Here is an 18,153-nt window from a genome sequence, read left to right as displayed (position 1 = left end):
GAGACGCAGCTATTGGCACCCGATTTTAATGTTTCAGGTCAACTGGTGACCTCTTAGGGCAACGAAGGTAAGGCCGGTAAGGGTTCGGTAGCTTTGGTAAACAGGTTAGCGCGGACGCCGATTGGGCTTAGTTTTGACTTTCTACTGTATTTAATGCTTTATTTATCATTAAACCTGGACTAGCGAGAGTCGTATCTGAATAAGAATTTTTCGCTCTACAATATTAAATATACTATAGGTTAGTATATATATTATATAGTATATATCAGTAGGTTACAATATAGGTTACAATATAGGTTATTTTTATTGTGATGGCATCACAGACTTCACCGCCAAACCCAGTAAAGTAGACATGGTGTCGTGTCCCCGGTGATTACTTGCCAAGTTTCTTTGGCATAGTTATAACTCAAAAAGTAAAACACCTTTGAGTGCAGCGACTACCTATACGATGCTACAGAAAATTGTATGGTCTACGGAATGGTCCCCATCACTTAACAATTAATCGTAGAATTTCGTCGCCAAACTCTCGTATATTCGTATGTCCGCCTCTCTATGGAGTTTGGACCGTAATGCTGGCTTATCTTTCAAAATATTTTTACTGTTTTCCACGCTGGCATATTTCACTTAAAGCGACTCAAAGTAATAACAAGTAAAAAAAAAAAACATTCAATGATGAGCGTGGTTGCAAGGCGCTCAGAGACGGCCCGGGCAGCGACTAACTGCCGGGCCGGCCGGCCGACTAACCCAGCTGCAACCGCCAGCTGCGCCGGCCGGCTGCAACCGCCAACCCAACCGGCCCCGGGTGGCTAGAAGCGGGGGCCAGTCACGGGTTGGCCCGGATTCCGAGATGCTGCTGTGGTCCGATATGGGCCCTACCGATCTTTTCAATCACCATTTTAGCAGATTCAGCTCATTTTTAGACGGTATTCGGCAGACGGTATTAGGGTCTATTTGTCATTTGAGGCCCAGGCAGACGAACTTCGGACGCCTCAAATGGGCCCCCAGATTTGAATGGGGGACACGAGTCCGTATGCCCCTCCCTCCTCACCCCTGTATGCGCCTTGTTTTTTTATCAATTAAAAATGTGTCTTTACTTTGGGACAAGTTTCGAGACTAATGACATGGGAAGGGATGATGCGAAATTGCTAGCACTGTTTCTCGGTCTGATTTTTTTTTTCAAGAAAATCACACACCTTTGGTGACATTTGAGCTGAATTAAATTATTTCGATAATGTTTCCTTAAATAAATAAAATGGACATAGAGGCCAGAAAGTCACTTTGATGTATATGACAAAATAAAATATTTTGCATATTTATTTAACGACAGCGCTGTCAAGTCCTTTCCGATTGTTGGTCCGTGTTGTGGCGCACCAGCAATAAAATTTTGCAATCATGGGTCGTATGCACACACCCGGGTGAGCTAATTTTGTTTGTTATAAATGCGCAAAGTTGCTTGTCATATTTTTTTCTGAATGATTTTCGTTATAATTTATTTTCCGCCTATTGTTTGATAAGTTTGTTATTGTGTGTGCGTCACAAGTGTATTGCATCCTTTCGACTGGGAGATACAGGTTGATTTGCATTTTGCAAAGTTTTCATTGAATGTAATTTCTATAAATTAATTCTGGTTTAAAATTTGCCTCTTGAAAGGGTAACGGGCTATGCTTTTACTGTTGTGCGGGTTCTACATGAAGTATCTCAGTTGGGCAAACTAGACTTTTGGAATCAAAATATGGAGGCATCAATAATTTGATTCTGGTGGGAGGAGCCATGACCAAATATGGGCATGGAATCAATTTTTTGATTCATTTGGGTACACTTTTGACTTCAAATGAATCGTTACGGTTGAAAAAAGGCCCATGACGGTGAGATTTTTCTTTTAAAAGGTAGAAAAATGTGGTAGGTTTGTAAAAAGTGTTACCTCAAAGCTAAGAAATTGTCCCTTTGGCCTTGTGAATGGGAAGAAGACAGAGCCACTGTCCATCACGTAAAAGCTGTTTTGAGGAAATCACACTGCATGTTATTTTTGTGTCATGAATCACATACTAACCAATCAGTATTTGTGTAAAATGGCAAAATGAAATTTTTAAACCCCTAATTATCATTGTTGTAGTGCTTTTATATTATTTATATGGTTTTTACCTGTTGCTTCAGTTTTTGTATTCTTGACATTTAAAAATTGTTAATTGTTATCAAATGTAGTGAAGGTAAAGTACAACAATGCTATAGGTATCAGTTGTGGTGCTGAGGATACCACTAAATGAGAATAATAGCAAGATAAATGCTGTATTCTTGCAAGTCATTGTTGCCTATCTGTTAACATTACCTGTGAATCAAAATAATGATTAGCCAGCTGATGGGGAATCAATATTATGATTATCTGTTTAAAGTGAATCAATTCCTTGATTGCCTTTCACTACCTATAGAATTCAAATTGTTATGGATAGGAGCAATATTATTTTGCTTAGTAGATAGTTCAAGCATTTCTGTTCAAGATCAGGCATGCTCCTTCTTGAAACACTCTCTTATTTTTATGTGATTGGTAAGTTAGAAATGGTCTGCATTTATGCCCAAAAGGAATCAATCTTTTGATGCCTCCATATTTTGATTCCAAAGGTCTAGTTTGCCCAACTGATCTGTCCCGTCTGTCCCGTAGCTCGGTAGAGCACCGGACTCCCAGTAGTGAGAGCCCAGGTTCAAGTCGCTCCGGCGCTTGATATTTGAGACTCCTGACGGGGATGGTCTGCAGTTGGTGGGAGCAGCCGCAGCTATGAAGTTGGTTGAGTGGGACAGGCTGTGTCCGGCTTTGAAGGGCACGTTAAACTTTGGCATCTAAATTCTCCCATTACCCGGAATTGCACGATTGGATGGTAGGGGCCAGAGTCTACGCAACAAGCTCTGCTTAGCAAGGGCCCTGGCTCTGTCAATCCGTCCATTCAAACATTCGAGCTAAGTTTATTAAAAAAAGTATCGTGGACCCTGAGCTTGATACCTACCTACCTAGGTATCTTCCTACTGTACCAGACTGCTGTGTGGGCACATTGTATTATCTGGGTCATTTTGTCTCTTTACACCCTCTTAAAACTGGACGAATTGGCTGAATAAGAACATGCAAGGACACATTCTTGAAAGCTTAAGAGATCTTGCATCAATACCTACTCGTTACTTTTTACACAAATCAGTCTTAAAGGGACCCTCCCACCTTAACATTAGTTTTGAGTTGAGATAGCCAAATTGGTGGCCATGGCCTGAAAATACCGGTTTGGGCACTCACAACATCGAAAAATGCTTTAATTCGGAGATATGGAATTTCAAACTTGCAGTTTTCGGATTCTAAGGGGCTAATGCATTGGTATGCCCCCTTAGAATTTGTGACGTCAGCGGAGGTTTAACGATTTTTAAATCTTTTACTAAAACGTTTGGTATCACACGTTGGTATATGCTGCTTTGCGCGCAACAAATGCCGCACTTTCAAATAAAGTCGCTAGGAACAGCGGAGATCCCAGAAAGTAAACAATAGTAAAAGTGTAATATCTTGAAAACCGGTGAATATTTTTCGATGAAATTTGGTAGATATTCGTTTTCGCTCTTCCTGAACCGAGCGACATCACTTTCATGCCAATTCATTAACTTTTTTGAAGGTGGGAGGGTCCCTTTAAGTTACACCCATCTACCCATTGATTCAGGTAAGGTGAGGATATGTTAGGTGGGCGTGGGGTTAGGTCAGGTTAGATTAGGTTTTGCTATTTCTGGTTGTATTGTGCATGCTTTTTTAGGAGTAAATAATTTTTTAAGCAATTTTCTAGGCTAACCCTGTTGGTGGCAGGCTCCTGGCTACCCCTATTAGTGGCAGGGGGATGTGTAGGACCCCCTTTGATATCTCAAGATTTAACTGCCTAATTTTCAAAACTCATTTTGAACAAGAAAAGTCTCAAAGGCAAATAGGGGAAGTAGGAGGGGAGATATAAATGTAAATTTCAGATGCTTTTTCAACCAATTTTGATGCAACTACTGCCAATTGATGCAGAATGAACCAGAAATTAACACGTATTAAAATTGGCATTTCATAGGTAAAGTCATAGGCTATACAGGTAAATGGATTTGTGAAATGGGAGGTACTTGAAATACATATAAATTCAAGTTTCTTGTTGGTGCATCACCAAAACTGATTGGTAATGGTCTTATGATGTTACAAGAATATGTGATAGAATGACTGAAAGAAGATTGGTTATTCATAGGCGTTGTCAGGGCACTGAAGTTGGGAGATGAAATCGACCTCCCTTTCTTTCTCCTGGAACTGCCTATGATCCATCTCTTGGTCACTTGTGAACCTGTACTACCTACAGATAATGTTAATCTACGTACAGAATGAATACCTACAATTATAATGCATCAACATTATGATCTTCACCCAAATGACTCGTTTCATGAATAGGACCTCCCAATTCCTGATGCCCTGGAACCGCCCCTGATAAAGGTATCAACTTGAACTTTTCAGGGAATAGGGAATGTGTGACTTTTCCTGTCTGTCCTAGGAAAAGTCACAAAATTTCAGCATCCTAGCTCCAGCTGTTTTGGAGATATTCTTGAAAAACCTAGCATGTGGATGAAACCCCTTGCCACTAATAGGGTTAACATATCATCTCTGACAATATGGCATTGTTGATGGCGTCTAAGTTCTAATCATTTTTGAGCCTAGAGTGCAAAAGGAGGATTAAACCATTAGCTGAGAAAGTGTCTGGGAGATGTAGTGGAGTCACTGAGGGAACCATTAGCTTTTTTGATGCTGTATTTTCACAAAATGTGGATGAGCATGCATTTGCAGTATAAGCATAGGCCAGTTTGGTCCAGGCTGGTGTGGATTTTCGATCCTGTTGATATGGGCTGGTGTCAATTAGTCACCCTAATGGTTGCTGCTTCTCAACTCTGTTGGCATGCTATGCAGTCCTGAGCTCTGTTCGGTCGCTGTTTTTTTTCAGCATGCTGTCTGTTTCCCCATATAAGGAAGCTATTGCTGGGGCTTCTTGGCCTCTCATTGGTCTAATGAATAGGCCACTTGAATTCGACCAATGAGGAGCCAATAAGTAGCAGCATGCTCGCAGCCTGCTGATAAAAAAACTGTGACCGAAAAGCGCCCAGCATTTGTAAATTGTCAATCATTTTAACGGCATGTATTTTTTAAAACATTTAGTGTTTAGTGACATTTAGTGTATGGCATGTATTAATGACCATTCTTTCTATTTCAGAAAGGGTATTTCACGGTCTGCCCTTCCGTACCGCCGAAGTGTGCCAACGTGGCTGAAGCTCACCTCAGATGATGTCAAGGAACAGATCTTCAAGCTGGCCCGTAAGGGTCACACCCCATCTGAAATTGGTAGGTACCTACCATATGATTACTTATATCATATGTTGACAAAAGCCCTTGACAGATTGTGAACTGCCAAAATAAATATTATTGAAACATCTGCCTAGATTTACCATGGGCATAAACTGGTGTTGTTCAGCTGTTACCCTCGTACCATATTAACTATAGTCCGTTTTTCTTAAGTACGACCCTCACTGTAATCATCTCTTTGAACACAGCACGAGAATTGCTAGCTGAATTACTTAGAAAACTGGCTGGCGCACATTGATTTCACAGACGATTAATTTTACTCAAAAATATTTCTCCCTGGCTCTTATTTCCCAGACTCCTAGCTCGTATTTTACTTTATATACAACCCCACAGGGATAGACATTTTGTCAGAAATTATAACTGAACCGATCAATAGATCGCACGGCGTTTAACAGAACGGTATATCATCGGTGTTTAAAACTTATTTGGAAAATATTATTAATGTCTGCAGTACAATGTGCGCTAACCAGTTATCTAAGTAATTCAGCTGTAATTCAGCCGTGACGCCAGCCAGACCGTACAGGGGGAAGCCGCCGCCAGAGACCAAGAAGCCTATGCGGCAGTGCCCTACGTCCCAGGTCTCAGCGAAAGGATAGCCAAGGTTCTCAGGCCACACAGAATCAAGGTAGCTCACAAATCCAAGCGATTGAGGGGTCACCTGGTTAACGTCAAAGATCCCGTGGAGCAGAGCAAGAAGAAAGGGGCCGTATATGAGATAAAGTGCTCGTGCGGCTCCAGCTATATCGGAGAGTCAGGGCGACCAAAACAGGACAGATTGAAGGAGCACACCGCCGATATCAAGCACGGACGCTGCGATACGTCAGCGACGGCCAGACACTTTTGTACCTGTGGCGGTGACTTGAACCCGTTCGAGGCGAGAACCCTAGCCATCGAACCCCACTGGAAAAAACGTAAAATCAGGGAGGCCATCGAGATCCGACAGCTGCGCCCGTCAATGAATCTCGACAGCGGCGGCGTCCAGCTGAGCCCAATATGGGACATTGTGCTAAATAAATAGTGGTTGGCACGCTGAACGAACACGCAAAGGGGGGGGGGGGGGGTCACCTTGTGTAAGTGTGACTTACCTGTAACTGAAGTGACGCTCTTTTTATTAAATTAGCGCTGATTGTCTAGATATTTAATTAAAATTCCGTGATAGACAGTGATATTGTATAAGTTCTTAGGAAGGCGGTATCGTATAGGTTATTTTATCTGCACTGGAGGACCCAGCTCCACCGATTGCATGGGAATTGTGTTATTTTGTTGTGCTTAACAAAGCTCGCACTGTGCATCACTCGCATTGAAAAAGGTACCACTACGAGTATCGAAATATTTGCTATCAATTTTTCAATATATATCACTCAAGAAACTCCGAAAATATTATTTCATACTAAGTAATTCAGCTAGCAATTCTCGTGCTATGTTCAAAAAGATGTTTACAGTGAGGGTCGAACTTAGAAAAAACGAACTATAGTAGCTTGTTAACTTGATGGGTCCAGAAAGGCAGTGCTGGATGTTGTGGGCTGGGATGAAAGGGCATTAGATGCTGTGGAGGATTGGAATGTATCTGTTAATAACTTGTAGACAGGAGTCACAGGATTGAATATAAAGAAATGACTGATGTTGCTGTACCATTAGCTGAAAAACAAATAGTGAGCAGTTTCACCACTTATGAAGTAAAATTTGTGCTACTATGCATAATGGTATTTGATTGCAACTTCCATCCAAGTGATGCAATAGCACATTGAAGCTGGACAGCTGTATCAGAGTTGGCCAGTAGAAAAGTGTAACTATAAAATCAGTAGGTACTCGAATGCCTACTTTATGGCACCAAAATGTCAGCAATTGCTTCCCTTTTTAGATAAATATCCATAGTAACAAATTATGGGTAACAAAGTAGCACTGGAGCCCTACATTTGTACAAGTGGGATACAAGCTCTCACAATATCAATGCACATGCATCAACCGCGACCGCAGCACTTTAAATCCATTCTTTCTTAGGTTTGCCAGACTATTAGTAACCAGCAGTATATCAAATTTGAGTGCAATCAGTCTAGCTGTTTGGGTGTGAAGGAGGTCCTGCACAAATGCATGGTATCTGGCTGGTCGCTAATGCTTAGAATCTACCATTGTCGCAAGAAATTCTCCAAGTAACTCTTAACTCTTGTAGTGCTCATATAAATATACCTCTGCCTGTCAATCAATGCCATTATAAATTTCATATTTAACACAAGTGAATTCCATTTTCAGGTGTGATTCTGCGTGACACCCTTGGCGTCGCCCAGACCCGCTTTGTCACTGGCAACAAGATTCTGCGCATCCTGAAGAGCAAGGGCCTTGCCCCCGACATTCCCGAGGATCTGCACTGCATGATCAAGACGGCCATTGCCATCCGCAAGCATTTGGACAAGTTCAGGTGAGTGGCAGTTACCGTTTTTTATTGTTTCAGCTGTTTCAGTTTGTTAACAAATACAAGAAGAAAATGAGACATCGTTGGTATCATGAACACACTAAGCACACTAATTTGACTTTTAAAGAACGATGAGGCTGGGGTGCGTTATTTCAAACTTGTGTTTGTAAGTTCTGATTGGGTGGCATGCTCCTGTCTTGGGCTGAGCCTTTGACACTGTAAGTTGTGATACACTTGAAATCAGGCGTATCTGCTGGCGTAAGCGTTTCCAAAACATAATACCCCACGACTCAAGAAAAAGGAATTTGAAATCGCTACTGCATCCGAAAATTTGAGAAGGAAGTTTGATTGTTTTCAATTGCCAAGTCGCTAAATGCAAGTCGCTAAATTTATCGGATTAATTATCGGTGAACAGTGTCGTTCATTTTCGTGCCCTAAGAACATTTGAGTATGCAGTGTTAGCAGACTGCAATTCCAAATTTATTATGCTTCGGCGGAGTGCGATTTTGTCAATGATTGTTATTGGTATAAATGTGCCCTGTTATTTTGTCTTAGCTGTCACAAAGGTTCGGTAAATGATGTAATTGCAAGCTACAAAAAAGTGATCCTAAGCCTACAGCTCCGGCCGTTCCAATTCTTCAAGCACTGATCACTTGTGTTATGATCTTTTCAATGTCGCCCCATGCACTAATCGTATTGGATTTTGTTGCACAAGTGAAGCCTATTGCAATTAGTCCGTCAAGTACTCGCATTCCACGGAGTTGTATTTGCAATTAGCTCTTCTTTGTCCCCCATGTGTGGCCGCAGGAAGGACAAGGACTCCAAGTTCCGTCTGATTCTGATCGAGTCTCGGATCCACCGGCTGGCGCGCTACTACAAGAAGAAGCAGGTGCTGCCGCCCACCTGGAAATACGAGGCCGCTACCGCCTCGGCCCTCATCAGCTAGGTTCCACGCCGCCCTACGTGACATGTGACGCGATAAATAAAAAAAAAAAAACTTCAAAAGCCGCCTTTTCGCCGTGAGTCAATGCTCTTAGAGGAAAAGAGTGCTTTAAGCAGACATTTATTTTACATGAAGCGAGTGATACACACGTTTCGCACAGCGACTTGGAGACGGACACGATCGACGTTGGTCCTGAACAGGAGTGCCGCGGCTCCTACATCCCCTTCTGCACCGTCTTCCATTTGGCCACCAGCTTGTCCACGCCTTTCTTCTTGTGAATCAGCGCGGTAGCAGTCATCGCACCCTGAAACGCGAGAATGTTTAGGAACCGTAAATGCTGGAGAGCCGCACTTGCGATTTTCCGAGGTCCGCTGGCTAGCCGGGATAGGGGAAATAGTTCACCATACGACATAATACTATTGACAGCAGGGATCTCGGACTAGCGAGCAAGACGCGCATACGCGGTTGGGGAGGGGGGACATCGCACATCAGTAGCAAATGTACATGGATCGAGATATTAGATCTTATTCGAAGCTGGATATTGAATAGAGAATCGAAGTAGCAGATGGCGAGCAGTCATTCATGGGAACCAAGCACGCAGAACAAAATGGACCGACCAATCAAAATTGCTGGGACACCTGAATGAGACTGAGTTAGGTCACGAATATAGCTTTACGTCCCTGTCACTTTCCGGCGGATCCGATTATAAATCCAAAGGCTTTGGTTCGAGACGAGCCCGTTCGAATTCACACTACACTACTGTGCTGTAGTTCTCGCGTTGTTCGATTTTGTTAGGGCCTAGGGGCATGGAAAACTTTTGCTCTTCTAATGACTTCTAATGTCTGGCGACAAACTACTCCATTGCTCCCGCAATTTCACTTCTGGAGAATAAAATTCTGGCCGCAAGAATGGCATTGTCATTTTGTGATAGGATTCCACATCTCGCGGAATTCGATGCCCACGTCAGACGGAACAGACGCATTTGAAAAAAAGAAAATGGTGTAATAAACCGCTACATGGTAATAGTTACAGCTGGCCTTAAGTAAGAAAACGCAAAATTATTGCCTCCAACACCATTCACCTTGCCATACACCTCACCTTTTTCTTTTTCTTCTTGTGTCTGTCGGCGGTCTCTACCGCTGCTGCTGCCGTTTCCTCGGGCTGGGGCGGCGGCGGTGACGGCGTGGGCGGCAGCGGCGGCTCCGGCTCTGCCGGGGCTGGGGCGGCTGGCAGCGGCGGCGCCGACACCTCGTTCAGCAGTCCCACCTCCGAGTAGAAGCTGTCCAGCTCGGAGAGCAGCTGCTGCCCGCGCTGCGGCTCCGGCTGCGGGGGCTCCTCCGGCGGTGGGGGCGGCGGCACTGGCAGCGGCACATCGGGCTCCTCTCCGGGCGGCGGAGGCTCGTAGGAGGACAGGGACGGCGGCGGCGGCGCCACGGGGAACCGAGGCGGAGGAGGGGGCTCCAGCCGGAACCGGCCCTCGAACTTGGGCGGCGGCGGAGGGACGGGCAGCGCGCCGTCACCGGCCGGCGGCGAGGGCTGCTTCTTCAGCACTCCCGGTGGCGGGGTCGGAACGGGGCCCAGCGATGGAGGTGGAGGGGGAGGGACGGGTTTCTGGGGAGCTGGGAGGGGAGGATCCACTGCAGGCGGCGCCACCGGAGCCGGGGGAACTGGAGTGGACGGGACAGGGGCAGGGACGGCAGAGGGCGCCGCTGCAGGCTCCATCGCGGCAGCCGGCTTTTTCTTCTTCTTGTCGCGCTTTTTGTGTGCCGGGTCTGCAGGAGTACGGCCAGTCTCTGCAGATGAGAAAATTGTCGATCTTAGTACCGGTGATCAAAATAAATCACTACCGAGACACATTAGACCACCACTTCTCAAATTTGCCCCCTGACCTGAACAGTTGTTCTCAAACGGCGCATCTAAACAGTAAGTGGTTGAATTACGTCATGTTCAAATGTTCAGTTCAGCTCGATTGCAAAGTCTCTGATGCCACCTTAGCCCAAAATACAACTATTTATCCCACCCTTATTCCGTGCTTAAATGCCTGACAATTGACCGCTCGAAGCAGTGGACAAACTCACCCGACTTTGGCTCCATGTCGGGATAGTCGTTCTGCTCCCGGCCCGTCTTCAGGTTGGTGTACGTGTACCGTTTGCGGGTCCTGCCGGTCGGACGGGCGAGGGATTAGAGTGCGGCACGGGCAGGCGATCTCACATAGAGGGGCGGGCGGGGTGGATACTCACTGTCGGCGGCTCTCACCCCAGAGAGACAGGAGACTGGACCCTGACTATTCACCTGCCGGCACAGGGCAAACAGCTGAGGTGGCGGTACGTACATACAGCAAGACAGACGACTGTAAATGGCCACAGGCTGTGGCACATAACCTGTCAACATATGTATGCTTTTTTTCGACGAATGATTGTTCTTTTGAGAAACAACAGCACTCTCAACATAATCAAACGTTCAGCGTATTGCGTATGACTGGCATTAAATTACACACTCATATCTGAGACGCAGACGTGATACTGACTTTTGAGCAATTCAGAAAGAGAAGAAATCAAATCAGCAAAACACTCGTGCATATGAAAACAGTACGCGGTAAATCCATGATAGCATGATAGGAACTCCAAATGCAGAAGAGCAAGTCTCTATCTGAGAACACAGAAACACGAATGGACTAAGTAGGGGGCGAGGGGATCATAATCAACAGGTGTATACAATATAACTTGCAAGGTAAGGAATTACTTATTTACAGGGTAACTGAGTGTCGTGAAAATCTAACCTGAGCGATTTCCAGCCGATAAAAAACATCACTGAAGTTTTGTCCTTGACAAGCAAGTCCCAATGACCCTGATCACTTCAGCATGACAAGAGGTACCTCTATACGAGTATCAGCCATTGGAGCCAATGCATCGGTTAGCATTTTTGTATCCCGGTAATTGTCACATTTTTTTCTGACGAGACAAGGCATATCCGGGTGCTGAAAAACTGGCAAGGGCACACTCAAACGGGCCGGGGGTTATGCGGTGTAGCTGCTGGCTCTACCAGAACTTACCATGAGCTCTGTTCAGCTGTTCGCCAACATTCAGCGGCAGCAGCAGCAGCAGTAGAGGCTGACGGTGACGCTGGATGGTTCTCTGGTCTCGTATTGCTAGAGACGAGCTCCTGAAGAGGCGGGCCTCACTGCACGGCCCACCAGCCGAGAGGATGCTCTCGCCTCCCCTCGGACCCAAGGATTCAACCCACATACACTGACTAACGCCATTCTACTCTCAACGACGGTCGGCGCACTACCGTGCTACACTACTGAAGCTAGACTAGAAACTGCGGCTGCCTGCCGCCTGGTAGCGGTAGAGCAGCGGGCAGCCCGGCTCTGACACCAGATGCAAAGCTCGCCACTTGGCCGAAAAAAAAATGAATTGGTCAACATAGTTAGCTGGCGCTATGCCTCAGATCAAGAGTGAACATGGTGAAGCTCATAAGTCGCTCGGCTTCTATGGCATTGATTACTTATCGAGGTAATAACAAGACGCTGATTCTTGTTCCAACTGCTACGTCAGTTAATCTCTGTTCAATATATAGCCTGGAAGATAGTCCGTTGTTCGTAAAAGGTTAATATTTTCCTTTGAAGGATTCCATATGCATTACACTTTATTTTTACATGCAGTGGGAAAACATCAACAGATAAGCACACCACACTCTCGCAATATCACCGAACTCTGACCACAACACTTCGCCTTTCGCGCGTGTCCCACATTAGTCCGGGGAACTCTTCGCGGCTGTCTTCTACAACCCCCGTTCTCCCAACCTTAACCGCTGAGAGCCATGATAAGTAAACCCGACCCGAAGCTTATCCCCCCTCCCCCTCCCTTAGGTCCCACAGCGCCAATGGCATTAGCAGTTACATCCGTCGGCAAATGTCCGATCTCACGCGGCGGCCGGCGGCGGCTGGTTGGCGCGGCGGCCGCCAGGGGCGCTGGTGTCGGCCGCGGCGCGGACTCGTACCTGTGCCACTGCATGGTCCAGCCGTCGGGCGCCGAGTCTCGTTCCCGCTCGGCGAACGCGGTCACCTGTGCCTCCAGCCAGCGCAGGAAGTAGGCGGCGCGCAGGTCGCCCGACTGCCAGGCGGCGCACAGCGTCTGAGGAAAGAGCCGGCAGGTTAAGGTCAGTCGTCGCTTGGTAACGAGCAACCTGCGCGGAGGGGACAAAGATCAGGCCAAGCAATTTTAACTGCGAAGTCTCCACCGAATCTGAGGTAAAGGTCACTGTAAATCGATAGGGGAACCAAGCCTGGGTATCACGTCAAACACAATGCAATCAATTTTATGAGTGAAAACAACTGTGTAAGATAAAAATGTTGACTAAATCATCAACAATAAGATTCAGAAGCCAGCAAAGCATAAGTCCCAGTGGCATCCTCTTATCTCGACTAGCCTAAACGACCCGCCTTGCCGTCCATCAGTCACCTTACCTGAGTCTGGATGGCGAGCACCTTGACGGGTGACACGGTCTCCAGGCCGACGCCGAGAAACTCCAGCTTGTCCACAATCTCCTCCACCATGTCGTTGATCCGGTCCGCGTCCTCCGGGTCTGAGAGAAAACGGCCAGAGAACAGCTCAGTGCAATCACTGGGGCAGAGGCAGGTGGGCGCAGTGCAGTAAGCACTGAATAGAAAGGACCGGATTATCGATCATATACATTCGACATTGATAAATTGGTCCATTCATTCAATATCTGTAACTAAGCTCCATTGGCTAATTCAACAGTAATTAACCGACTGCCGATCTGATCTGATAATCATGAATCCGCTGCCAAACAGCATATGTTAAATCACTACCTCACTCATCCAAATCGCTTGGCCCACTTGTGACCTTTTCGGTACTCACCAGCACGAGAGAACGCCGCAGCTGACTCCTGCTCCTTCACCACCTCCTTCGCCGGTTCAGGGGCCGGCTCCAACGTGCCTCCCTTCTGGAACTGAACGAACCCTCGCTTGTCGCCGGCGGCCGGTCGGCGGGGGCGGTCCTTCTGCGGCGCTTCCTCCCAGGCCAGCCGGTCAGGCGGACCGGCCTCGTGGTACCCGAGCCCAACACAGGTACCGTCCTGTACCTGAAGTGTCGGAGTCTCGTACGCACCCGCGGAGAATGTCGTGTAACTGGAGCCGGACGGGGGAGGCGACGGAGCCGCAGGGGCTGGTTTGGTGACTGGTGGTTTGTCTTGGTTTGGTTTACTGGTGGTCGGTCGGTCTGACAGTGGTTTACTGGTGGACGGTTTGGAGGTCTCTGGAGGCGGCGGGGCCGGAGCTGCAGAGGCTGATACAGCTGGAAATAGACTGGTGGCTGGTGCTGCCGTGGCCGGGCCGGCGGTAGCTGCGGCGGGGGGCTCGCCGCTCTCTGCTGCCGCCACCGGTGAAGGGACGGGTAGCTCACCGGTCGGCGGCAGCGCCGGGCCGTAGACAGGCGAGCTCTCCCGCTCACTCGCCGGTCGAGGGGAGAGCGGGGGCGTGCGGTCCGTCGGACCCACCTTCCTCTTCCGCCGAGTCCTCGACCGAGACCCAGAGTCACCAGACCGTGAACTGGGGTCGGAGTCGGAGCCCGACCGCGAGTCCGACTCCGAACCGGACTCGGAGTCTGAACCGGAGCCATAGGAGGCGATTAGACCCATACCCTGCACAGAGCGAGAGCGACGGCGGGACGAAGCTGCTGGCTCTGACGGCTTAGTCTCTTCTTGCTTCGTTTTGACTGTCTCCACATTCTTCGCCTTTGGTTTATCTTGTGTCACCACCTTAGGTTCATTCTCCTTCTCCGGTTCGTCAAGGTCCATCGCCTCTTCGCCCCCTTCAATGCCAGATTGTTCTAACTTATCTTCAGAATTGGCCTTGCCACTCCCCGACCCCTCATAATCCGGAGGCATCTCATTTTCGATAGCCGATATGATGTCAAGAGTCGAGTCTGCATTGGGCGAATCGGCCTTCTTCTCCGCAGGTGCGGTGGACGCCGGAGAATCCACAGCCGGCTCATAATCAGGCGGCATCTCGCTCTCAATCGCGGAGATTATGTCCATAGTTGGGTCTTCAGTAGCGTCCGAGGCTGTCTTGACCGCCGGGGATGTCGTAGACTGTTCGTAGTCCGGTGGTTGCTCAGCTTCGATCATGGCCAGTAGATCATCGGCGGGCTGCGGCGCGCTGGCTTCATCCTCCAGGCGCGACTCCTTAGCCGGAGGACCGTCTTCCGTGGCCACCGCGGCTCGGGAGCGGGCCTTGCGGCGTCGTTTGCGCGATCTGGACGAAGTCGACCGCTCATCTGAAGGTTCTGAATCCTCCGATGGCCGTTCAGCTGCAGGTGCGGGACTCGAGACAGCCGGTTCGGGCTCTTGTTCTGCATCTGGCGGCACCTCCGCTTCAATGGCCGCTAGGATATCCAGTTCGGGCTCCGCCACCGGCAAATCCGGCTCTGGCTTTGCGGTTACCTCCTCCGCTTCTGGCTTCGTCGGCTTGGTCTTCTGTTTCTCGTCTGGCTCTGGGTCGGTGACTAGCTTCTCCACGCCGCTGGGCAGCTCCCCGCCGAGCTGCCGCAGCTGGGCGGCCCGCTCCCGCAGCTGTGCCAGCAGCTCAGCCTCCTCCTCCTCATCCCCAGAGGCGGCTGCCGAGCCGGCACCGGAGGCCGCCGCTGAGCCAAGCGCCGATCCCGCGCCGGAGCCCAGGTCGGCAGCCAGGTGAGGCGGCAGCACGGGGCCGACGAACGCAGCCGCCGTGGTGCCGAACGGGCCCATCGTCAGCCGAGCCGGCGCCGGCGCCTCCGGGGAGGGGGACCGCGACGGCCGCTCCTCCGCCGCCGGGGGCAGCGCCGGCCCGTACACGGGAGACGGCGGTCCGGCCGGGCCGTATACCGGTGACGCAGCGGACGGCAGTTTGGGTCCGTACTCCGGAGAGGGTAATTTGGGGCCGTACTGCGGCGAGGGAGGTTTCTTGGCGCGCGGCGGGGAGCGGCGTCTGACGGCGGCGGGTTTCCGGGGAGGTGGTGCTGGCTGCTCATCCTCCGATTCATCCTCAGTCGAGTCGCCGCCGTAAGAAGTGATCAACTGGATCCTGAGGACACCGAGACAGTACGTTACAGGACAAATAGTGTGTTTACGGGACTCAAGAAATGAAATGTGAAACTTTATTATGCAATGTGACCCAATCAGCTTTATCGCTTCCTGAATTATTTACTGATAAGATAATCACCTAGCAAGGATGACACGAGATTATAAACAACAATGCTCACGGTTTTTGTATAGATATTTGGTATAATGAGTTTCAGGGCACATAAGTTAACTATTATATAACTCTCCCATTTCTCTCCCCACACCGATTACACCAGCTCCAGCTAGCAAGCTGCAGGCCCACTCACCCCTCCTCCATCAGGCGTTTGGGTGTGGGCTCCGGGTCCGCCGGTGGTGGCGGTGGCGGTGGCGGCGGCGGCTGCAGCAGGCTGCTGATGTCCACCGGAGGCTCCCAGGACACCTCGTTGGTGGCTGGGTTCCAGTAGTACGTGTAGCCGGACGTCTCGTCCACACAGGGCTGCCACTCGTTTGGGTATTCCGCGCCTGTAATCCACACAACATTTGGTGATAAAAGATCCTTGTCTTGACTCCAAATCTTACAGAGTTTCATGGTAATTATGGTAATTATCAAAACTGCCACCGGGTGAATAAACATGCATTTGAGAGGCATGTCAGACAAGCAATGATGGAAGGTGGGCTCCCACTCATCAAATATCTTTGACCAAATAGGTACCAACATTGAAAAAAGGCATTCCCTGAAATGCTTAATTTGAATTGGGTACTTGCAGTGACTTTACTTGAGCAGTAACTGCAATGAACCACTTTTATATTTTTTGCTGTATTTTCACTTCAAGGCTTGTTACTGTTATCTAAGATTGTTGTTACTGCTTTGACTTTTTTTGTAGAACAAGTAAAAGTGTCAAAGTGATAAATTGGGCAATAAATAATCTAGGAAGTATCCTACAAGAATAGCTGTCTAAAAATAATGTGAGCAGTGAGCACTAAGGACAAGCCAAGATCTTCTAATACAAAATCATAAGTATGACACCAAAACTCTGGTGAAAGTTGGCAGGTGTCTTATCCAAATAATTCAAAGCTCCCTCCTATGACTTAAGTTAACAAAAAAGCAATCATTACAGGCAGAGTCATAATACCATACAACAAAATAGACAAAACACTACCTCTTGATTCTTGGTTCTCACTGGTGCAATTTATCATGCTCCCCAGAATGAATGTAACAGCCCACACCATCAGTCAGTACGAGAACATAGCAGCCTTACAATGCATGATGAGATATTGGCAATGACTTCCACACAGTTAGGTACAACAATAGCATAAAAAGTGACACACATGCACATAATTCAGCAACACCATGCAAAGCAGAGGAAAAACTAAATGGAATTTACATACTTACCATTATTTTCAAAAGCTCCTGTGTTTGCAGCAGCAGCTGCAGTAGAGCCATCATCATTTGGTCCTTCACTTGAGCTGATAGTTGTCATATTGATCTCTAGATGGGAAGAAAATGATAATGAGATTTATTATTAGCACAGTTCCAGCTTCAGCCTTAGCTAAATAACTAAGATAAAATGAATTTGAAGTTGAACACTTGATGTTTAGGCATCAAAAAGACAAAATCAGTTGAACATAAAGTGAATACATCAGACATCCTCACTCAATGTAAAGTGTAAGGATGCTCGGGTATTTAATTTCATTGCACCAAGTTTTTGCTCACTTTCCTCTTCCTGGAAGATGAAAGTTGAGACCCGTTGAGGTGAGATACCTTACTAGAACAAGAAAGTGTCTCAAATTAGCACCTTTTATGCTATCTTGCTTATTTTCACATTCAGCAACGCTTATTTTCACATTCAGCAACCTTTCAAGTTTCAGCAGTTCAATCTGTTTTTAGATTGTGTTTCACAATTAAAACCCCACATTAATATAATTGATGTGTTGTTGGGTGCTGATATGAGACATTTGCAACTGATATGGAATAAATGTTAGCCCACACGAACACTGGCAGATCCAGAAAGGTCGCCTTGGAATTTGGATGCTGCAGGGGCATACCTATGCAGTGGCTACACTATGCGTTTTCTGCGTGCGTTTTTTGCGAGTTTGCGTGATTTGCGGAATATCGTTCTAGAAAGAAACGACATTACGTTTTTAATATATGTTTTTCATATAAACTTTTAATTAACATAAACGTTTTATCAACTTTTATATAAATATTAAAGAAGTTTAATTAATAATAACCTTTTTTCTAGAACGATATTACGCAAAACCCGCACACGCAAAAAACGCATGCAGAAAACGCATAGTGTAGCCAGGCCTATAGGTACCGTACCCCCCAAAGGTTGAGGTTCC

The 18,153-nt window shown here is 47.5% G+C and overlaps 2 protein-coding genes across 2 annotated transcripts; one reads left to right on the top strand and one right to left on the bottom strand.

The window, feature by feature from the left end:
* Positions 1 to 1,307: 1,307 nt before the first annotated feature.
* On the top strand, positions 1,308 to 8,810 carry LOC122392935 (40S ribosomal protein S13-like). Its single transcript, XM_043388315.1, has 4 exons — positions 1,308 to 1,415; positions 5,247 to 5,374; positions 7,646 to 7,811; positions 8,613 to 8,810. The coding sequence occupies exons 1-4, from the start codon at positions 1,393 to 1,395 to the stop codon at positions 8,749 to 8,751; spliced, it is 456 nt and encodes a 151-aa protein (XP_043244250.1). The 5' UTR covers positions 1,308 to 1,392; the 3' UTR covers positions 8,752 to 8,810.
* A 45-nt stretch (positions 8,811 to 8,855) lies between these two features.
* On the bottom strand, positions 8,856 to 18,153 carry LOC122392934 (nascent polypeptide-associated complex subunit alpha, muscle-specific form-like). The gene is made up of 9 exons (XM_043388314.1): positions 18,134 to 18,153; positions 17,204 to 17,299; positions 16,137 to 16,332; positions 13,632 to 15,832; positions 13,217 to 13,335; positions 12,751 to 12,884; positions 10,827 to 10,906; positions 9,847 to 10,541; positions 8,856 to 9,052 (listed from the first exon to the last, which is right to left on the bottom strand). The coding sequence occupies exons 2-9, from the start codon at positions 17,289 to 17,291 to the stop codon at positions 8,963 to 8,965; spliced, it is 3,603 nt and encodes a 1,200-aa protein (XP_043244249.1). The 5' UTR covers positions 17,292 to 17,299; positions 18,134 to 18,153; the 3' UTR covers positions 8,856 to 8,962.

The sequence above is a fragment of the Amphibalanus amphitrite genome, unplaced genomic scaffold (assembly GCF_019059575.1).
Source record: "Amphibalanus amphitrite isolate SeventyFive unplaced genomic scaffold, NRLGWU_Aamphi_draft 000507F_arrow, whole genome shotgun sequence".
Taxonomy (NCBI): domain Eukaryota; kingdom Metazoa; phylum Arthropoda; class Thecostraca; order Balanomorpha; family Balanidae; genus Amphibalanus; species Amphibalanus amphitrite.
Note: the sequence above shows the minus strand (reverse complement) of the source record. Positions and strands in the feature narration are given on the sequence as shown.